Genomic DNA, 20,379 nt, shown 5'->3' with positions numbered 1-20,379 from the left:
TCTGTATTCCTTCAGCATGTTAATGTGGTATGTCTTGTGCCTCTCAGGCGCTACCTGTACAACATAGTTGCACTCATTCACCTTTCGGATAACCGAGTACGGTCCCGACCAGGCAGCCATCAGCTTGTTCTCCCGAGTGGGTTTGAGAACAAGCACCTGCTGTCCTGGGATGAATTCTCTGCTACGGGCATGCTGGTCATACCATTGCTTTTGCTTGGTCTGCGCAGCCCTGAGGTGGTCCTGGGCCACGCCCATGAGCATCTCTAACCGGTCTCTGAGATCAAATACATACTGGATCACTGAAGCATCAGTAGCAGTAGTCTCCCCATCCCATCCCTCACGGAATATGTCCAGAGGTCCACGTACCCTGCGGCCATATAGTAGCTCGAAGGGGGAGAAGCCTGTAGATTCTTGCGGTACCTCTCGGTATGCAAACAGCAAGTGCTGCAGGTGAATCTCCCAGTCTTTCCCCTCTGCCTCTATAAAGGTCCGAAGCATCTGCTTCAGGGTCCCGTTAAACCTCTCACATAATCCGTTTGTCTGGGGATGGTAAGGGGTAGTGCGCCGGTGCTGTACACCGCATGCATCCCAGAGACAATGTAACAGTTCACTCATGAACTGCGACCCCTGATCGGTTAGGATCTCACTAGGGAAACCTACCCTAGAGAAAATGTTCAGCAAAGCTGCTGCCACTGTCTTGGCACTTATGGTGGCAAGCGCTACCACCTCAGGGTACCGGGTGGCAAAATCCACCCCCGTCAGGATGTAGAGCTTCCCTGACCTGCTAGGAATCATGAGGGGTCCTATCAGGTCCATCGCTACCTTCTGTAAGGGTTCCCCTATTATCGGTAGGGGTCCCAGGGGTGCCTTCACACGGTCGCCCGCCTTACCCACTCGCTGGCAGGCATCACAGGAGCGGCAGAAGTTGCTCGCATCCCGGGATGCCCCCGGCCAGTAGTAACGCTGTAATAGCCGGGCTCGCGTTCTGGTGACCCCCTGATGTCCTGCTAACGGAATAGAGTGAGCTACCCGTAACAATTGCTGTCGGTACCCCTGGGGCACTACTAGCTGTCGCTTACCGGTCACCCCCTCCTCTATCCCCGGGTTCCCTTCTTCTCTGTATAGGAGTCCCTTATGCCATAGGCAGCGCTCAGTGCCCTCCCCTGCCTGAGATTCGGACGCCCGAAGTCTCACGCCGGCCAGGGTAGGGTCTGTCTTCACTGCCTCCCTAAACTGGGCTCCTAAGTCTGGCCACCCCCCAGTCATGTCATTGTCAGGGGAAGGGGACAGGGTGAAAGGGAACAGTAAGTCAGCCTGTGGTTGCAACTGATCCTGGCTTACCTCCCCGGGCTCCTCTGCGCCCTCCGCTAACGTTGGTCCCAAAGGCTGGGGGACTGGAGCGGCCGTCGCCGGCATTGCCGCGGTCTGGCTCCGGGTAACCGCCACCACTGCAGCGGGCTGGGGCACACGGTCGTAGGTGCTGGTCATCGGTCCCAGGTCGTTGCCCAAAAGAATTTCAGCATCCAAACCGGGTAAAACCCCCACCTCCCGCACACCCTGGCCCACCCCCCAATCCAAAAAGATGCGGGCCACCTGCAAGAAACGTGGCTCTCCGTCGGCCACAGTGATCTGCATCCCTGGGCCTGGGAGCAATTCCTCTGGCCGGACCATATCAGGTCGGACCAGGGTCACTGCAGCTCCTGAATCCAGCAAGCCGACTGCTTGCCGGTCACCGTCTGTGACCGGGGTGAGATGTTTGCTCCGGCCGTCCGTCTGCTGCAGGTCTGCGCTGAGATGTCCTCCACTACTGGCTGTAGGCACCGATGAAACCGGGATAGGGGTGACATGGGACGTCTCGCTGGGAGTTGTTTCCATGACCGGACCTGGTTCTTTGGTGGAAGCCACCTGCACGCGGGCTACCGGCTTCGCAGCTGGGGTGCGTTGCCCCCAATGGGGTCCGTTGGAACACAGGGGTTCCGGGCAATCTGGTCTGAAGTGACCAGTGTTGTTACAGTTGTAGCACCGGCGCTCATGCCGGAGCTCTCCCGCCTTCTGTGAACTGCTGCCCGCAGGCGGCTTTTGGGTCCACTGGGGGGTAGTAACAGACTTCTTGGCCGGCGCCGGCGCTGCCGCCGCTTTGGCTGGTACCTTGGCGATCATCTAGGACCGGCTGACCACATAGTCATCTGCCAGCCTCGCCGCCTCTGTGTAAGTCTTGGGCTTTTTGTCATACACCAAAGCCCTCACTGCCGGCGGGCACTGCTGCATGAGCTGCTCCTGAAAGATGAGGTCCAGCAGGCGTTGGTAAGTCTTGGCCTCACAGCCCTCCACCCAGTGTAGCCCGTATAAAGCCATGCGGGTCACATAGGTGACGTAGGTCTCCTGAGGCTGCCTCTCCTCCAGCCGGAATTTACCCCGGTAAGCTTCAGGGGTAAAACCGTGCTGAAATAGCAATAGTTCTTTCAGGTGGTCATAATCATCAGCAAACTCCTCTGTAAGCTCCATCAATGTCTGCTTAGCCAAGCCGGAGAGTAGCGGGTCCAAGCGTGCAACCCTATGCTGGGGAAGCACCATGTCGATCCGATCAGTGCCTTCCACGTACTTGGTGAGACTGTGCTTGTCCAGTTGTAGTTCATCTTTGCAGGGTTGGACCGGGGGGCAATAAGCGGGTCTGTTCACTGCCATAGACAGTGTTCGACAAACCTATACATTTGCTCGCCCCGGGCGAGTGGATTTAACCCCCGGGCGAGTAAATATTGGCCCAAGCAGCACACGTTTGGTACTAGGTGGCGAGTAGATTTTTTTGTGTGGCGAGTAGATTTTTTGGTGATTTGTCAACCACTGGCCAGATAAACTTTAGCCGCTCCTCCGCTGTCCCTCGGTCTCCCCACATTGTAATCAGTGCCAACATTTCGGGGGTAAACGGACTGGTGGCCGCAGCCATCAGTGCCCCTCCTGTCGCACTTGTCCCGGGAGGTGCACTCGTTCCTTCCCCGGGATTCTGCTGCCCCGGCACTGGGTTCAGTCCCTGATTTCCGGGCGGCTGTACAAGGGCAAGCTGAGCCGTATCCTGCGACTCTGCCCGCTTGGCTTCATAGTCCGTGATTGCGGCAATCATGTCTTCGACCTCCTAGTCCTCATATTCCAGTCCATAATCACGGCACTTTTCTTTTAGCTGAGCTCTAGTCCTCAGGTAGTAGACACTTTCCGCTTCACTCATGGTTCTGGGTCGCAGCAGTGAGGTGGTGTGACAACTTGCGTTACTTGTTGCACTACTGTGTGTTCAATATCTTTAGTCCCAGGAATTTGCAATTACCATCAAGTTCCCACTGGATCACAGTACCCCACAGAATACTGTAATCCAGGTGCAGTTCAATCCCGCCGCTGCCACCAGTTAATATACAAGCCTGTGACGATAGCTTATCACAGGTTGTAATTTACACCAAATACTGGGTTTGAACTGAACGAGGCTTAGATATAATAAAGTATATTTATTCCTTTGGATAGGTGAACACACGAAATAATACAGTAACAGAAAAGAAGTACACTTACTTTGGGGATGGGGGATGAGAAGTATGTTGCATAGCAATTCTCTCGCAATCAGGTAACAATTCAGATGATATCAGAAGACAAAGGATAAAAGGTGGACAATACTTAAGTCCTAGACATTGGGTCGCCTCTCTGGCCATATGCTCCCCTGGTATGCAAAGGAATTTCCTCTGGGTTTTATCCCTGCTTTGGGACACAGTATGAAGGATAAAACACAAACATATTAAAATATACGGTTCCGTTGGGTCCAGCCAGTCCAAACTTCCCAGTTCTCAATGCCGGAACTGGGACATCCTATGGTTTAATTTGCGACTTGCTACGACCTTCAGAACCGGAGTTACACAAATACACCTTAAACCGTTTCCTATTTTAATACAAAAAACTCCGCTGTAAATTAAATCACGGTTTTTCACTAAATCCCCATTGAAAACAACAGGCTCCGCCGCCAGACTTTCAATGGCAAACCGCCGCCGTTGGCGGCTATGGGAATCCGCCGCCATAGACTTTCAACGGGGCGACGCCGCCGTTGAAATCAATGGGGGTTTTCCGCCATAGCCGGTCAATGGCGATTGGCCACCATTGGAGTCTATGGGAAAAGTCCCGAACTTTCAAGGGGGTCCATACTCCGTTGGGTTGGTCCAAGAGGGTCAAGGATGGTTCTGCAGCGATGCCGGAGCAGTGACTACAGATACCCCAAACCCTGATCCTCTGGACCCTCCGGAACCGGAGCTATGGATTCCCAAAGTTCAGCTTTTGACACTTAGCCGTTTTCCTGAGCTGTTTCTGCCGCCGCCATTGGAACCTATGGCGCGACCCGCTCTTCTCGGTTCGACCCTTATCGGGGGTCCAGGATACTGGGTCCCGGTTGTGGTCGAGTGGGGGAAGGTCTAGGAACTAGGGGTAAAAAGAATTTTATTTCTATGTGCTCTAGAACTGTTTATTCCCACGCCACTTGTCGTTGAACTTGACTGTTAAGTGATCAAAGCTCTTATTGAAAATGTATCCGCTTTGCGGTTTGGACGGCAGCCAACTCGTTCCTGGAAAGCTCTTTCGAGGATTCTCCATTGAAGTCAATGGGCCCATTGATGTACAATGGGAAACCTCCGCTCCTCCTCTCGGACGCCATCTGCTGGTCTTCACAGGAACCAGGACCCAAACAGCAAGATTCGCCATTGAAACACATGGAGCCCCAATGGCGGCCTATGGGATCCTGCAAAATGGTGCCTGAAAAGGCGGAAAAATTACACAAAGGGCTATAATCACTAAACAACTATTAACCCTTGTGCTCCCGGATGGATCCTAGTGTGTGTGTGATGCAGACACTGATTAAACCAGACATTACAATAAAGCATGGGAACAGGGGAATACACATTTTCATGTCATAACAAGGGTTACATCACATTTCTGGACCTCAGCCCAGTTAACCCCTTGTCTCCCTGGTGAGGTCAGGGGATGGCCAAATGGGGTGCAACCCCTTTAATACCGGGCCACCCCCTTTCTCTTTCTACAATGTTATCATAACAAAGCACACAAGCACATCTCCGGCGGCTGAAACCTATTTGGAAATGCTATATATCTCAAGATATATGTGAAGGGTTTAATCTCAACCATTTATCAGGTTCTGCTAGATATGGATTTTACTATAAAGACTATCTATATGCAGCGATTGGAAGAGGAGTTTGGGAAAGTCCTAGAGGTTGAGGTATGGTCTGATATGTGAGGCGTCAGTCTCCAGTTCCATATGCACGACCATAAAAGAAAATACATATAAGATGCCGTGTCGCTGGTACCTTACACCAAGAAGACTACATGCTATCAATAGCAGTATATCCCCCTTATGTGTCCGAGGCTGTGGGCTGAGAGGATCCCTCTTACACATCTGGTGATCCTGTCCAGTTCTAATTACCCTATGGTGGCAAATATTCGACCTCATCAACTCCCTAGGAGACACACGGATGGTCCCTGACCCATAGCTAGCTTGACCTATTAGGCAGATCCCCTCATAGGTCATACCCAGGCACAGATATAAATGAATGCTACACATCTTGCTGGCCGCTAGATGTTCCATAGCTGCGTGTTGGAATAAGCAGACTAGCCCAGGATTACTATCCAAACACAGGATATGGCATATCTTGAAAATGGAGCGGATCGCGGCATATCTAAGAGAGAAATCCCATACATTTGCTCAGGTGTGGGAACCATGGCTGTCACAAGAGGGTGGCACGGGGCTTGCCCCAGAGCTAGCAATGCTGTAAAATCTGATGCTTTGGAAAGATGTAAATGCAGAGGAGATGCAGGCGATAGGAATGGGACAAGATGCTGAGATGTCATTCCGAGAATACTGTGATCATTTCCTCTCCCCCGCCCTCTCCCTACGTTAGTTGGTGTGTTCTTTACCTCATGGATGTCCCCACCCTCTACATCCCGAGTGACTGACTTACGATTTTTGTACCACACTACGACTATGAATGTTCAGTAAGTTGAGCTCCCTGTGTGAATAAACGAATGTCAAGGTACTGTAATTCTTAACACCTTTCCCTACCCTTTTTCCCTTCTGTACCCAAATTTTACAATAAAAAAAATCTATGTTTAAAAAAAGAAAGTGTGCTAGCATGAATAGGATGGTATATGCTCATGCAAACAGAATAACCATCTAAGCACTAATGTAATAAAGGAACCATATGGAAACACTGCTGGGAAAATCCTATAGTAAGAGGTGGAAGGAGCAGACCTGTTTGGATACTTATATTAAATGTAGATACACCAAGCCAACGGAGAGCACCCAGAATTCAAAAGCACCACCATCTAGCATATCTTCCACCTCGTATGTCACAGGGGGCTGGGGAGAGCATATAGGAAGTTGCAGAAGCATATTGGGAGAGAGACAGAGAGAGAGGGGGCTACACAGACAAGGAATGGCGGAGGGATAAGTGAGGGTTCTCAGCAGGGGAAGGATTGATTATGCCGTACTAGAGGAGAAATACAATATCCTCATTAAGGCCAAAGGGAATTGTAGTCTTGAGCTTGTAAATCCAATAGCTCTCCGGGCTGGATAGGGTCCTCTCTCGATCTCCACCCCTTCTATTGATAGGAACAACATCAATCCCCTTATATGTTAAAGCTGAAGGGGCCGGTCTTGTTTGCTACATATAGTTGTTTTCATTGTGTTCTTTATTGTGTTACATTTTATGAATAAGCGTACGTTACTTGTGTGTTAGTGTAACTTTAATGACATGTAGTCCTACCATGTGGACATGAGCCAATAAGAAATCCAGGAAGGGTATTTAAAGCCAGATGGGAATTCCACCATTCATTCCATGATGAAGTGGCCACGTAGCCACGAAACGCATAGGATTGTGTTGGTGCCTCCGGGTTAGTCCTTGTACCTGGAACATTGCGCCTTTATTCAACTTTACCATTCGTGTGGCAAACGTTTGGACCTAGCCGTCACGGAAGACGCCGACATCCCCTGATATGCGTCGTTTGCCGGAGTCCCTCTTTCTATCTGGCCGGGTAGCACCGTCATTGCGGTTTCCAGCAGAACACATAAGACCCACCAGACGGAGGCATAGACGGCTCCTGCGGAAGATCTCATCTGGCGCCCCCCACCCTCCTCCTGTGGTCCAGACAGGACGGTCCCTGCAACTCTAACCTACCTTGATGATCCGGATCGGAGGGTGATGCGACAACATGTGGCTTCCCACGGGCGGCAGCTTCTTCATCGTTTTTTGCCAGGAGAGGGGCGGGGGGCGGGGAAGAGCAAATGTGGAGGGACGGAAGAGCAAATGTGGAGGGACGGAAGAGCCGGTGTTGAGGGAGGGCAGGGGCCAGATGGTGTGGAGGGGCCAGATGGAGCTATTGCTAGGCTTGCGGGCCCGGTTAGCCTTTGCGCCAGATCATGCTCCTGATAGAAGGGGAAAGGAGGGGTGGGGGCGAGGAAGGGAATGGGGTGGGGGCGGGGAAGGGAATGGCGTGGGGGCGAGGAAGGGAATGGCGTGGGGGCGGGAAAGGGAATGGGGTGGGGGCGGGGAAGGGAATGGCGTGGGGGCAGTGGGAATGGGGGGCGGGGAAGGGAATGGCGTGGGGGCAGTGGGAATGGGAGGCGAGGAAAGGGGGGGAGGAAAGGAATGGGGGGGGCGAAGATGGACGAAGAGTAAAAAGAGGGATCAGAGGGGGAAGCAAGAGGAGAGGGGGAAGGGGTAAGAGGAGAGGGGGAGGGGGTAAGAGGAGAGGGGGGTAAGGGAAGTGGAGAGGGGTGTAAGAGAAGTGGACAGCTGAGTAAGAGAAGAGGGGGTAAGAGGGGAGAGAGAAAGAAGAAGGGGGAGAGAGAAAGAGGGGGGGAAGAAGAGTGAGCAAGAAGGGTGGGGGAGTGAGAGAGAGAAGGTCTACACCCGCGCCTAGTAAGGCCATGCCAGGGGACCTGACGGGCGAGGAGCCAATCCAAAGCCAGTCCTGCCACGCAGGAGGTGGGGCATCAATCCCTCCCCACCCCCCGTGTGTACTGCCATGGGGGGACGAGGGAGAGAATGAGGGCTTCAGGAGTACAGACGGGAAGCGTATTCCGGAGAGAGAGAGGAGCGCTAGGACAAGAAGTCGCTCTCCGGGGCCGACAGGCGGCAGCTAAGGGAGATGTGAGGGAGTGCTTCTTTATGGAAAGGGGGGTGGAGTCGTGGACTAGCGTCCCAGCAGAGGTGCTACGGGGTGAGAGACAGAAGGCTAAATCCTCAATATGAGAGAAAGCCTCACGGATCCAACCAGGACGGAGGTGTTACAGCAGGGTGGGGAGCGCACTGACACGGCGGCTCTTATCCACCGTCACATTCCAGGTTTCTATGCTGCCAGTGTATACGGTGCTGTGCGTGTATATACTGTATAGTTACAGGCAGTGTATACGGTGCTGTGCGTGTATAAACTGTATAATTACAGGCAGTGTATACGGTGCTGTGCGTGTATATACTGTATAATTACAGGCAATGTATACGGTGCTGTGCGTGTATATACTATATAATTACAGGCAGTGTATACGGTGCTGTGCGTGTATGTACTGTATAATTACAGGCAGTGTATACGGTGCTGTGCGTGTATATACTGTATAGTTACAAGCAGTGTAAACGGTGCTGTGCGTGTATATACTGTATAGAGTTACAGGCAGCGTATACGGTGCTGTGTGTATACTGTATAGAGTTACTGCCAATGTATACAGCGCTGTATGTGCACATACTGTAGAGTTCCAGGTATATACGGTGCTATACGTGTATATACTGTATAGTTACTGGCAGTGTATACAGCACTGTACGCTCCTCACCTGGGATATCATGCTCAGCATCTCAGGGTCCCGGTTATACGTGGCTGTGTAACAGTGGGAGGGGTGGCCCGGGTACCGCTGTGCCACGTACAGATCAGGAGGCGGGGGGGGCGCTGGGCATGCTCTGGGGGCATTGCAGGGGCGACCTGCATCCAGTGGTACAGTGTGAGAGGGTACACAGCTATCTAGCACTACGTCCCTCTGTCCCGCCCCACACGGCTATCTGTCACCGCAGTCCCGCCCCGCACGGCTGTCACGCCACACACGGCTGTCACCGCAGTCCCGCCACACACGGCTGTCACCGCAGTCCCGCCACACACGGCTGTCACCGCAGTCCCGCCACACACGGCTGTCACCGCAGTCCCGCCACACACGGCCGTCACCGCAGTCCCGCCACACACGGCCGTCACCGCAGTCCCGCCACACACGGCCGTCACCGCAGTCCCGCCACACACGGCCGTCACCGCAGTCCCGCCACACACGGCTGTCACCGCAGTCCCGCCACACACGGCTGTCACCGCAGTCCCGCCACACACGTCTATTTCTCACCTGGCCTGAGGCAGCAGGGACACCGGGGCGGTGACGGTGACGCAGTATTTCGTGGAGCAGTCGGTGTCACCGCAGCCACCCGCCGACCTGACTGGGGACACTGTGACGAATAGATCCGCGCCCGTCCCCTCACCTGCAACAGCAGCATGACAGGAGGGTCAGTGCCCATCCCCGACACCCACACACCCCTCCCATCGCAGGGGACCAGTGACACGCCGTCCCACCCACCCACAGGGGACCGCTGACCCGCCCGTCCCTCCCACCGCAGGGGACCAGTGACACGCCCGTCCCTCCCACCGCAGGGGACCAGTGACACGCCCGTCCCTCCCACCCGCAGGGGACCGCTGACCCGCCCGTCCCTCCCTCCCACCGCAGGGGACCAGTGACACGCCCGTCCCTCCCACCGCAGGGGACCAGTGACACGCCCGTCCCTCCCACCCGCAGGGGACCGCTGACCCGCCCGTCCCTCCCTCCCACCGCAGGGGACCAGTGACCCGCCTGTCCCTCCCACCGCAGGGGACCAGTGACACGACCGTCCCTCCCACCCGCAGGGGACCGCTGACCCGCCCGTCCCTCCCACCCGCAGGGGACCGCTGACCCGCCCGTCCCTCCCACCGCAGGGGACCAGTGACACGACCGTCCCTCCCACCCGCAGGGGACCAGTGACCCGCCCGTCCCTCCCACCGCAGGGGACCGCTGACCCGCCCATCCCACCCACAGGGGACCGCTGACACGACCGTCCCTCCCACCCGCAGGGGACCGCTGACCCGCCCGTCCCTCCCACCCGCAGGGGACCGCTGACCCGCCCGTCCCTCCCACCCGCAGGGGACCGCTGACCCGCCCGTCCCTCCCACCCGCAGGGGACCGCTAACCCGCCCGTCCCTCCCACCCGCAGGGGACCAGTGACACGCCCATCCCTCCCGCCGCAGGGGACCAGTGACACGCCCGTCCCTCCCACCCGCAGGGGACCAGTGACACGCCCGTCCCTCCCACCCGCAGGGGACCAGTGACACGCCCATCCCTCCCGCCGCAGGGGACCAGTGACACGCCCGTCCCTCCCACCCGCAGGGGACCAGTGACACGCCCGTCCCTCCCACCCGCAGGGGACCGCTGACCCGCCCGTCCCTCCCACCGCAGGGGACCGCTGACCCGCCCATCCCACCCACAGGGGACCGCTGACCCGCCCGTCCCTCCCACCCGCAGGGGACCGCTGACCCGCCCGTCCCTCCCACCCGCAGGGGACCGCTGACCCGCCCGTCCCTCCCACCCGCAGGGGACCGCTGACCCGCCCGTCCCTCCCACCCGCAGGGGACCGCTAACCCGCCCGTCCCTCCCACCCGCAGGGGACCAGTGACACGCCCATCCCTCCCGCCGCAGGGGACCAGTGACACGCCCGTCCCTCCCACCCGCAGGGGACCAGTGACACGCCCGTCCCTCCCACCGCTGGGGACCAGTGACACGCCCGTCCCCCACACCGCAAGGTGACAGAGACAGGACTATCCTGTGTGGCCTGTTTAACGCAGGGTGACATGGATGCAAGAGACCATGTCATGGAGACAGAGGGGCGTGTAGTCAGGGAGTCGGCCCCCAATACGACAGTTAGGTGCTGCCCCCCTGCATGTGCGGGACCCCTGTATAAATACCTCTAAGCCCAAGCTGGGCGCTCGAGACAGAAAGCCGCAGGCCGCTGGTGTTGGTGACGGGGTCCCACGGGCGCAGAGACAGCCCAACCAACACCGAGGTGCTGGCAAGACCACCTGGATGGAGCCCTGATACGTTCAACGGACTCCCGGCCAGTAGGAGGGGGGTGACACGCCCAGTCGTATTACCCTGGGGGCAGAACTGCAGCAAGCCCAGGGCCTGGAGGAGGGAGTCCCAGTCCTGAGAGAGAGGGGTGGGGGAGACACAGCTATCTGTCACCGTGTCTCAGAAACAGCCATATTCTCAGCCTCTCCAGCCCAGGCACACCGCTAGCTACCTGGGTGACGTCTGCGTTCCTGACGGGGTGAGTCTTGACGTACGCCCCGAGGGACAGGAAGGTGACTGCGAGGGTCACCAGGCACAGGAAGAACATGAGCAGAGGCGGCTGCTGGAATACACAGGACCGCAGGCCCCCGCATGGCTGGCACAGAAACATGGCGAATCCCCCCCACCAGCTCCAATCAGTGAACGAGAGGTCCTTCACCCCAAACACCTGCAGGGGGAGAAGATAAGCAGAGGGAAGTGGGGACAACCCTATCCTGATCACTTCCCTCAAGAGACATTTGCCCTCTACCAAGATGGCCACCAAGCAGCTCCCTGCATGATATCATTGGTCGCAGTTCCTGATTGGCTTGCCGGCAGGGCCACCATCTTGGCCCACTCCATGAAAGCTGCAGCCATGGGTGTAGTGTGGCAGCCAGTGGAACCTGCACCACCATTTTGCTCATCCTATAAGGATCCCGTGTGTCTGTCCCAGGTGCTCTGGAATCCCAATAAATCTATCTACTTCCTGTCTCCTTCGCTGGGAGCCTGATCCAAGCACGCACCACCCTTGCAGTGCAGTACTGCCCCTCGGAGTCTGTCCCCTCCTCGTGTAGGATCTCGTTGTGAAAGAGGTCACCGAGGATGGCTCACTACTCCCATACTGCCCAGCTTTCTTTTATCCCAGCATGCACGTCATTGCCATCCCATAATACATCTCTTCTCTCTAATAGCTGTATCAAATGCGCTCTCTTTCCCACCGTACACCTCTGTCCACGCCCTTATTTTAAGGAGAGCCGTACCAGTCGATCCCTCCCACGGCACCGATGTAGCCGGTACAGTACCGGTTTAGCAAGCTCCTGTACCAAACCCCAGTCAGTATACCGGTTTTTGGCGCTGCTGCACGCTCCTTCGCTGCGACCACTGACCAATCAGAATCTTCGGCGGTGCCGAAAGGCTGGTCGCGTGGCTTCACTAAATGGCCGGCCGATCAGCGTCGTCAAAGATTCCGATTGGGCCGCTGTTGCAGGTAGCAAGCAGCAGCTGCCCTCTGGACCCAACGATGTCCTTATACGTGTGGGTCCCCTCTGCCTGCAGCTGCAAGGAGTTTCCTTATAAAGTGGATGTAAGGCGCGGCTGCCAAATGATGCATGCTATTATATTAGTGGGGTGGGGATCTGTATGAAAGGTGTGGGATATATGTGGGGACCTATATGAGGGGTGTCGGGGCTATGTGGGAATCTATATGAGCGGTGTGGGGTATATGTGGGAATCTATATGAGGGGTGTTGGGTATATGTGGGAATCTATATGAGGGGTGTGGGGTATATGTGGGAATCTATATGAGGGGTGTGGGGTATATATGGGAATCTATATGAGGGGTGTGGGGTATATGTGGGGAGCAGGATATATGTGGGAATCTAAATGGGGGGTGTAGGGTATATGTGGAAATCTATGAGGGGTGTAGGGTATATGAGAGGATCTATGAGGGGTGTGGGATATATGTGGGGATCTATATGGGGGTTGTAGGGTATATGAGCAGATCTGAGGGTGTGGTTTAAGTGGGGATCTATATGAGGGGTGTGGGATATATGAGGGGATCTAGTGTATATGAGGTGTGTGGATCTATATGATGGGTGTAGGATATATATATGAGAGAAAGTGTGCATGTATAGATAGATAGATATAGGGCGTGGGGTTATATTAGACGCATGTGTACCTATTTTCTGCTGTGAAATGATGGGAGTGCATCCTGGGAGTTGTAGTCCTAATTCAAAAGCGAGACTTCAGCTCCCATGATGCACCTTCCCTTATAATGCACTCGGGACCTGTAGTTGAACGTTTTACAGTTGGATTTGCAGGGCTCTGCATACCCCACAATGCACTCCGCCCAAGCTCTCTGCCGCAATGTATTCTGGGACTTGTAGTCCAACGTTATGAAACGGTACGCCGCGGACTACCTCAATGGGAGTAGAAAGCCAGTGACGACTGCCACCGCCTTATATTTCCCAGCTTGCACTATTCTATATCCCCACCTCAGCACGCCCAATGCAGTGGTCAGCGCCAACTTCGCCTGTGCGCACGCGCAGACGCGACACGCCTCCCGGAAGTGCTGCTCAGCGACGGGAAAGGGCGCATGCGCGTATCGGGGAAGCTGCTGTCGGTGGACAAAATGGCGCCGCTACGTCAGAGCAACGTGTCTGACAGGCGCTCTGGGTTGCTAGGGAAACCTAGAGCAGACTTCCTTGTCTGTGTGCCCGTTGCTTGCTGGGAGTTGTAGTCACCAGTCCATTCCAAAGGCGTTATGGGCTCATACCTCGGGACTCCATCTCCCACAATGCCCCAGAAAGAGTATACGTGTGATGAAAATGTATATTCTATGTATTATATATACACACACACACGTTCACTTCTCCCCATTATGTAATGCGCATCACTTTCATTTGCAACTCCCTCTTCTCCCCATTTATTGCCTGCAACCCATATAAATCACGTCAATATCGATGATAAAAACAAATGATTACGTGTGAATTCACATCCTAATATGTTGATAATCACATACGAGTCTCAATAAAGGCTCTAAACCCTGTCTCTTCATTGGCTAGTTTCTATTCCCACACTTCTGTTCCCCTGGTGTAGTATCTGAGCCATGTATGTGTACAGAGCTGTGGGAGCGGAGAACTGGATGTGTGAGCAACTGAGGCCTGCAGTTAAAGGATTTCTTGGGGCAATGTCAGTTACCATAGAAATTTAGGGCCAAACACAGGCCTGAATTCACTCACTATGGGGGAGAATAGCTGCTTCATCCCACACTCTCCTTATCCTATAGTGGAACGCAGGCATACAATGGTATAACCAACCCCCCCCCCTTTTCCCCGATACGCCACAGTGGGGTATCCCTCTTACACGCTACAGTGGTGTGTCACACACTATATATGCTAGTGGGGGTATCCCACTTGCACACGCGCTACGGGGGGGTGCCACTCTTGCGCGCACCCCCCCCCCCCATACTGGGAACAGGTGGGGGGGGGAGAATCTTGCACGCACATACTACAGGGGGGGGGGGGGGGGGGTTGGTGTCCCTCTTCCACACAGCACAATACAGGGGGTCACACACTATATACGCTAGTGGGGGTGTCCCTCTTGCACACGCGATACTCTGGGAACGGGGGGGGGGTCCTCTTGCACGCGCGCTACATGGGGTGTCACTCTTGCACGCACACTGCATACTACAGGGGGGTCACACAGTGCAAGGGGGGTCCCCCATGTGTGCACACACACCCTTCAGGGGGGGGGGGGGGGGGGAGTCACACACAAACTACAAGGAGGCTGTCCCACACAACGTAGTCGGGGTGCCCCTCTTACACCCCCTTCCATGCTACAGGGTGGGCGGTGTTCCTGACACTATACGCTACAGCGGGGTGTTACACCGTCAGACGTTGCAGCTCGATGCCCTCATTTGCACACAAACATTATTGGGATCTCCCGATTACACAGGTCAGTTCCTTTGATTATTCCCGTGTTACACACGAAGTCTACAAACATCAGCCGGCTCCGACACACTGCGGTGTGGACACGGACACACACCTTCCCTCTGGGATTCATAAAAAACAGAGATGTGCTAATTAAACACGGCAACAGGTTAATAAAACAGATTTTTGCTTTAATCACAATATAAATCCCGTCCTGGCAGGAAACCAATCGCCAGGATGTCTCTGACCACCATTACGTGTGAGAGAGTGTTTACAACAGGATACAGATAAAAGGATAGATCCTTTCAAATCCTACAGGGAGACGGGATCCCCAAGCAGCTCCCCATCCCATGCTAAATGAACACGCTGCACTATATAATGATGCCGAGTATCTCTATACACCTGCAACCTTCGCCCTATACAGCTGCCCTGCACCTCCTTTTTTACCTGCCCCCTTTACACCCCAATAAAAACAGATACACTCCTCCCAACAGAAGGGGGAGTTTTCACCCGGGGGTTGCCATAACTGCTGAAGTGCGGTAATGTTTATTTTAGGTCTGCTTCAGAGCAGCTGTAGGGATCTGCAAGTGTGCAGATATACTTGTTATCGATGTACATTGCGGCGCATCCAGGAGATGGCTCTGGCTCTGCCTCTTTCCCCCCCCCCCTTTTACCACCCCGGAGGAGAGTCGCTATGAAGAGAACAGGGGAACAGAAAGGCGGCGTCTGCCCTGCAGGAGAGGAGGAAGCGCGACTCCTGGGGTGTCTTGGTGCACAAACAGGCAGGAAAGGGGTTAAAAAAAAGTGCAAGAAAAAAAATTGGGGGCCAAAAAAAAAAAGGGGGGGGGCGGTTACAGTAAAAATGTAATTTCTTTTTCCCGGGAAATGCCACTTTCAACCCCTTCTGTCCTGGGGGGGGCAGCAGGGAAGGGGGTAATATGGTGGGCCCGGGAGGGCTGCCGTGGCTTCTCTTGTTTCCCGCGCTGCGGACTCTTTGCGTGCCGAGGGGGTTCATGGGTGGGTGTGCGGAGGGGCGGAGCAGACCTCCTGTAGCCCCTTCGAGACGATTAACCCTTCCCATCCAGGGACTCTGCATATACCACTACACGGGAGGGATCTGTGAGAGAGAGAGAGAGAGAGCGTGAGAGCGAGCGAGAGCGTGAGAGCAGGGTACAGGAGGCGAGATGGTTTCTATACATCCACTATGTGCTATTATATACACAGTGCAGAGTTTTGAGAGGTAGGGGGATTATCACCATCCCTCTGTATTATATACACAGTGCATACCTGTATGGGGGTGTTATATATACTGTGGTGAGCTGTGAGATATGGGATTATTCTCATCCCTCTGTATTATATACACAGTGCATACCTGTATGGGGGTTTTATATATACTGTGGTGAGCTGTGAGATATGGGATTATTCTCATCCCTCTGTATTATATACAGTGCATACCTGTATGGGGGTGTTATATATACTGTGGTGAGCTGTGAGATATGGGATTATTCTCATCCCTCTGTATTATATACAGTGCATAACTGTATGGGGGTGTTATATATACTGTGGTGAGCTGTGAGATATTGGATTATTCTCATTCCTCTGTATTATATACACAGTGCATACCTGTATGGGGGTTTTATATATACTGTGGTGAGCTGTGAGATATGGGATTATTCTCATCCCTCTGTATTATATACACAGTGCATACCTGTATGGGGGTGTTATATATACTGTGGTGAGCTGTGAGATATTGGATTATTCTCATTCCTCTGTATTATATACACAGTGCATACCTGTATGGGGGTTTTATATATACTGTGGTGAGCTGTGAGATATGGGATTATTCTCATCCCTCTGCATTATATACACAGTGCATACCTGTATGGGGGTGTTATATATACTGTGGTGAGCTGTGAGATATGGGATTATTCTCATCCCTCTGCATTATATACACAGTGCATACCTGTATGGGGGTGCTATATATACTGTGGTGAGCTGTGAGATATTGGATTATTCTCATCCCTCTGCATTATATACACAGTGCATACCTGTATGGGGGTGTTATATATACTGTGGTGAGCTGTGAGATATGGGATTATTCTCATCCCTCTGCATTATATACACAGTGCATACCTGTATGGGGGTTTTATATATACTGTGGTGAGCTGTGAGATATGGGATTATTCTCATCCCTCTGTATTATATACACAGTGCATACCTGTATGGGGGTGTTATATATACTGTGGTGATCTGTGAGATATGGGATTATTCTCATCCCTCTGCATTATATACACAGTGCATACCTGTATGGGGGTGTTATATATACTGTGGTGAGCTGTGAGATATGGGATTATTCTCATCCCTCTGCATTATATACACAGTGCATACCTGTATGGGGGTTTTATATATACTGTGGTGAGCTGTGAGATATGGGATTATTCTCATCCCTCTGTATTATATACACAGTGCATACCTGTATGGGGGTGTTATATATACTGTGGTGAGCTGTGAGATATGGGATTATTCTCATCCCTCTGTATTATATACACAGTGCATACCTGTATGGGGGTGTTATATATACTGTGGTGAGCTGTGAGATATGGGATTATTCTCATCCCTCTGCATTATATACACAGTGCATACCTGTATGGGGGTGTTATATATACTGTGGTGAGCTGTGAGATATGGGATTATTCTCATCCCTCTGCATTATATACACAGTGCATACCTGTATGGGGGTTTTATATATACTGTGGTGAGCTGTGAGATATGGGATTATTCTCATCCCTCTGTATTATATACACAGTGCATACCTGTATGGGGGTGTTATATATACTGTGGTGAGCTGTGAGATATGGGATTATCACCATCCCTCTGTATTATATACACAGTGCATACCTGTATGGGGGTTTTATATATACTGTGGTGAGCTGTGAGATATGGGATTATTCTCATCCCTCTGTATTATATACAGTGCATACCTGTATGGGGGTGTTATATATACTGTGGTGAGCTGTGAGATATGGGATTATTCTCATCCCTCTGCATTATATACACAGTGCATACCTGTATGGGGGTGTTATATATACTGTGGTGAGCTGTGAGATATGGGATTATTCTCATCCCTCTGTATTATATACACAGTGCATACCTGTATGGGGGTGTTATATATACTGTGGTGAGCTGTGAGATATGGGATTATTCTCATCCCTCTGCATTATATACACAGTGCATACCTGTATGGGGTGTTATATATACTGTGGTGAGCTGTGAGATATGGGATTATTCTCATCCCTCTGCATTATATACACAGTGGTGGAGCGGTCAGATTTAGGTTTATAGCTTACCTTTCTTATGCAGGTTCCAGACCCGATTCCACTCTGGGGGGGAAATAAAAAAAAGGAAATAATGAAGTAAAAATGTACATGTATGTACAGACACCGCTCCTACATGTATGTACAGACACCGCTCCTACATGTATGTACTGCAGTTCCAAATCTCATGTCCTCCCCCGTGTGCACTTCTCCCTGACCCCCGACTCTCAGACCAAACAGGAAGGGGAGGAGAGCGAGGGATAGGTCCAACAGGAAGTGGCCCAATCTGCCAGCCAGTCCTTCACACAGCAGGGTGACAATGACACACGGGACATAGCAAGTCTGTCCCCCACACAGCAGAGTGACACAGGGGACCCCGCACCCAACCAGCTGGTCCCTCACATGACATGACGCTGACCCAAGGGACCCAAGAGCACTCCACAGTGACTCAAAAGGGCCCATAACACAACACTACAAAGTGACACACGGGCAGAAGGGGCCCAAGAGACGCTCACACCTCATGCTGCAGGTTAGTGCTCTGGGTTATAGGGCAGACAGCAAACAGAATTTGATGGCAGATCACAACCACTTGGGCAGACCAGATGGGTCATCTTCCTATCAGAAGTGACAGATGTAACATTACAGGCAGCTCAACGCTGTGCGAGAGAGATACTTGCATCACTGTGTAGTGCAGAACCCAATGACTAGACCCAACCACGCACAGTTCTGCCACTGCACCTCCAATACGGCCTGGCAGCCCCCTCTGCCATTACTGTACGGACCCCAGCTTTCACTGCATCTCCAGTGCTTACCTTGCCCGTTGTAATGGACCAGGGCCTCCCAATCCCGAGGATTCTCCAGCTGCGACCCGTCCTCCTCCGTTCCCTCCACGTAGAATCCATGCAGCGACAGTCGCCCCAGAGCCGCTGCTGAACTGCCCCCTCCTCCCCCTTCCTGGGCTCCCCTCCCCTCCGCCCCGGCCCCCGGCTCATTAATAAACGACAGCCCCCACTCGTTCTGGAAAATGGCACCCAGGTTCTCCTGGCTGACTGGGGACGGGGGAGCGGAGGAGAGGGAGGAGCAGGAGGAGGAGGAGAGGGAGCCCGCCAGCTGCCCAGTGGCCGGGACTTCGGGCTGGGCCCCCGGTGGACTGGCACTCAGCAGGCAGTTGGGCAAACCATTGGAGGTCCGAAGGGCCGAACTGGGCACCAGGTTCTCCTTCACCTTGCTGGCGTAGCTGATTTTCGGCAGCGTCCTGGCACTGCTGCTATCGACCGGGAACACAGGCAAAGGCTTAAAAAGCGACCAGCTGTCTGCCGCCTGCTCCTCCTTGGCAGGGGGCGAGGGCTGGCGAGATACAGCGCCGGTTCCCGTCTGCCCGACCTTCCCCTTCTCCCCCGCGGTCTGCTCAGGCTTGGCGTCTCCACACGAGCCCTCCGTGGAGTTTAAGGCCTCACGGTTCCTGGGTCGCTGGTTGCGGCCTCCCCCGCCTGGCCTGGGCACCCACTCCTTGCGCTTGCCGTCCCGGTACTGGCTCTCGTAGTCCCAGTAGCCTTTGCGGTAGCCGGAGTAGAAGGGGCGGAAGTGGTGGTGGTGATGGTGGGAGGGATAGTGGTTCGGATGGTACTGGGAGGGAGGGGAGCGCTGGGGCTGGCGCCCGGAGGGTTCTCTCTCGCAGTTTCGCAGATGACGGAGGTTGAGGGAGTTGGAGGGGCTGAGGGGAACGCTCTCCTCGGTGCGACCTGCTAGCGACTCTATCTCTGGGTCCGGCCCAAAGCCGTTAGACTCCCACGAGCCTGAAGAGAGAAACACAAAAAGGGCAAGAAGGCCATGAACACTAGGCCCTAAAATACAGTATATACAGCGACAGACACACACTCCAGTGTACACAGCACCAGTCCCACACACACACACACACACACACACACAGTGCCAGTCCTACACACACCAGTGTATACAGCTCCAGTCACACACACACACAGTCCTACACACACCAGTGTATACAGCTCCAGTCACACACACACACAGTCCTACACACACCAGTGTATACAGCACCAGTCACACACACACACAGTGCCAGTCCCACACACACGTGTATACAGCACCAGTCACACACACACACACACGTGTATACAGCACCAGTCACACACACACACACACACACACACACACACGTGTATACAGCACCAGTCACACACACACACAGTGCCAGTCCTACACACACCAGT

At 53.8% G+C, this 20,379-nt stretch overlaps 2 protein-coding genes across 8 annotated transcripts in view; both read right to left on the bottom strand.

The window, feature by feature from the left end:
• Nucleotides 1-13,537, bottom strand: part of LOC142477013 (transmembrane protein 248-like) — a 30,216-nt gene extending 16,679 nt beyond the window's left edge. The window contains exons 1-5 of one of the 7 annotated variants that reach the window (XR_012792138.1): nucleotides 13,401-13,529; nucleotides 11,382-11,597; nucleotides 11,047-11,284; nucleotides 9,404-9,536; nucleotides 8,855-9,000 (exon numbers count right to left, since the gene is read on the bottom strand). Coding sequence is in view for 6 of the 7 variants with exons in the window: in XM_075582068.1 (XP_075438183.1) it covers nucleotides 9,404-9,536; nucleotides 11,047-11,284; nucleotides 11,382-11,540 (530 nt within the window). In the remaining variant the exon portion in view is untranslated. The other 6 variants (XM_075582068.1, XM_075582069.1, XM_075582071.1 and 3 more) reach the window with 6 other exon arrangements.
• Nucleotides 13,538-15,007: 1,470 nt separating this feature from the next.
• Nucleotides 15,008-20,089, bottom strand: LOC142477012 (uncharacterized; the record flags this gene model as incomplete). Its single annotated transcript, XM_075582067.1, has 3 exons — nucleotides 15,008-15,954; nucleotides 18,185-18,217; nucleotides 18,964-20,089. Coding segments are annotated over 3 exons (1,209 nt in total), but the record flags the coding sequence as incomplete, so codon positions are not given.
• Between the last annotated feature and the right edge of the window lie 290 nt (nucleotides 20,090-20,379).

Source organism: Ascaphus truei, unplaced genomic scaffold (genome assembly GCF_040206685.1).
Source record: "Ascaphus truei isolate aAscTru1 unplaced genomic scaffold, aAscTru1.hap1 HAP1_SCAFFOLD_1863, whole genome shotgun sequence".
NCBI lineage: Eukaryota > Metazoa > Chordata > Amphibia > Anura > Ascaphidae > Ascaphus > Ascaphus truei.
The sequence above is the reverse complement of the archived record's forward strand: the minus strand, read 5'-3'. Positions and strand labels throughout refer to the sequence as shown.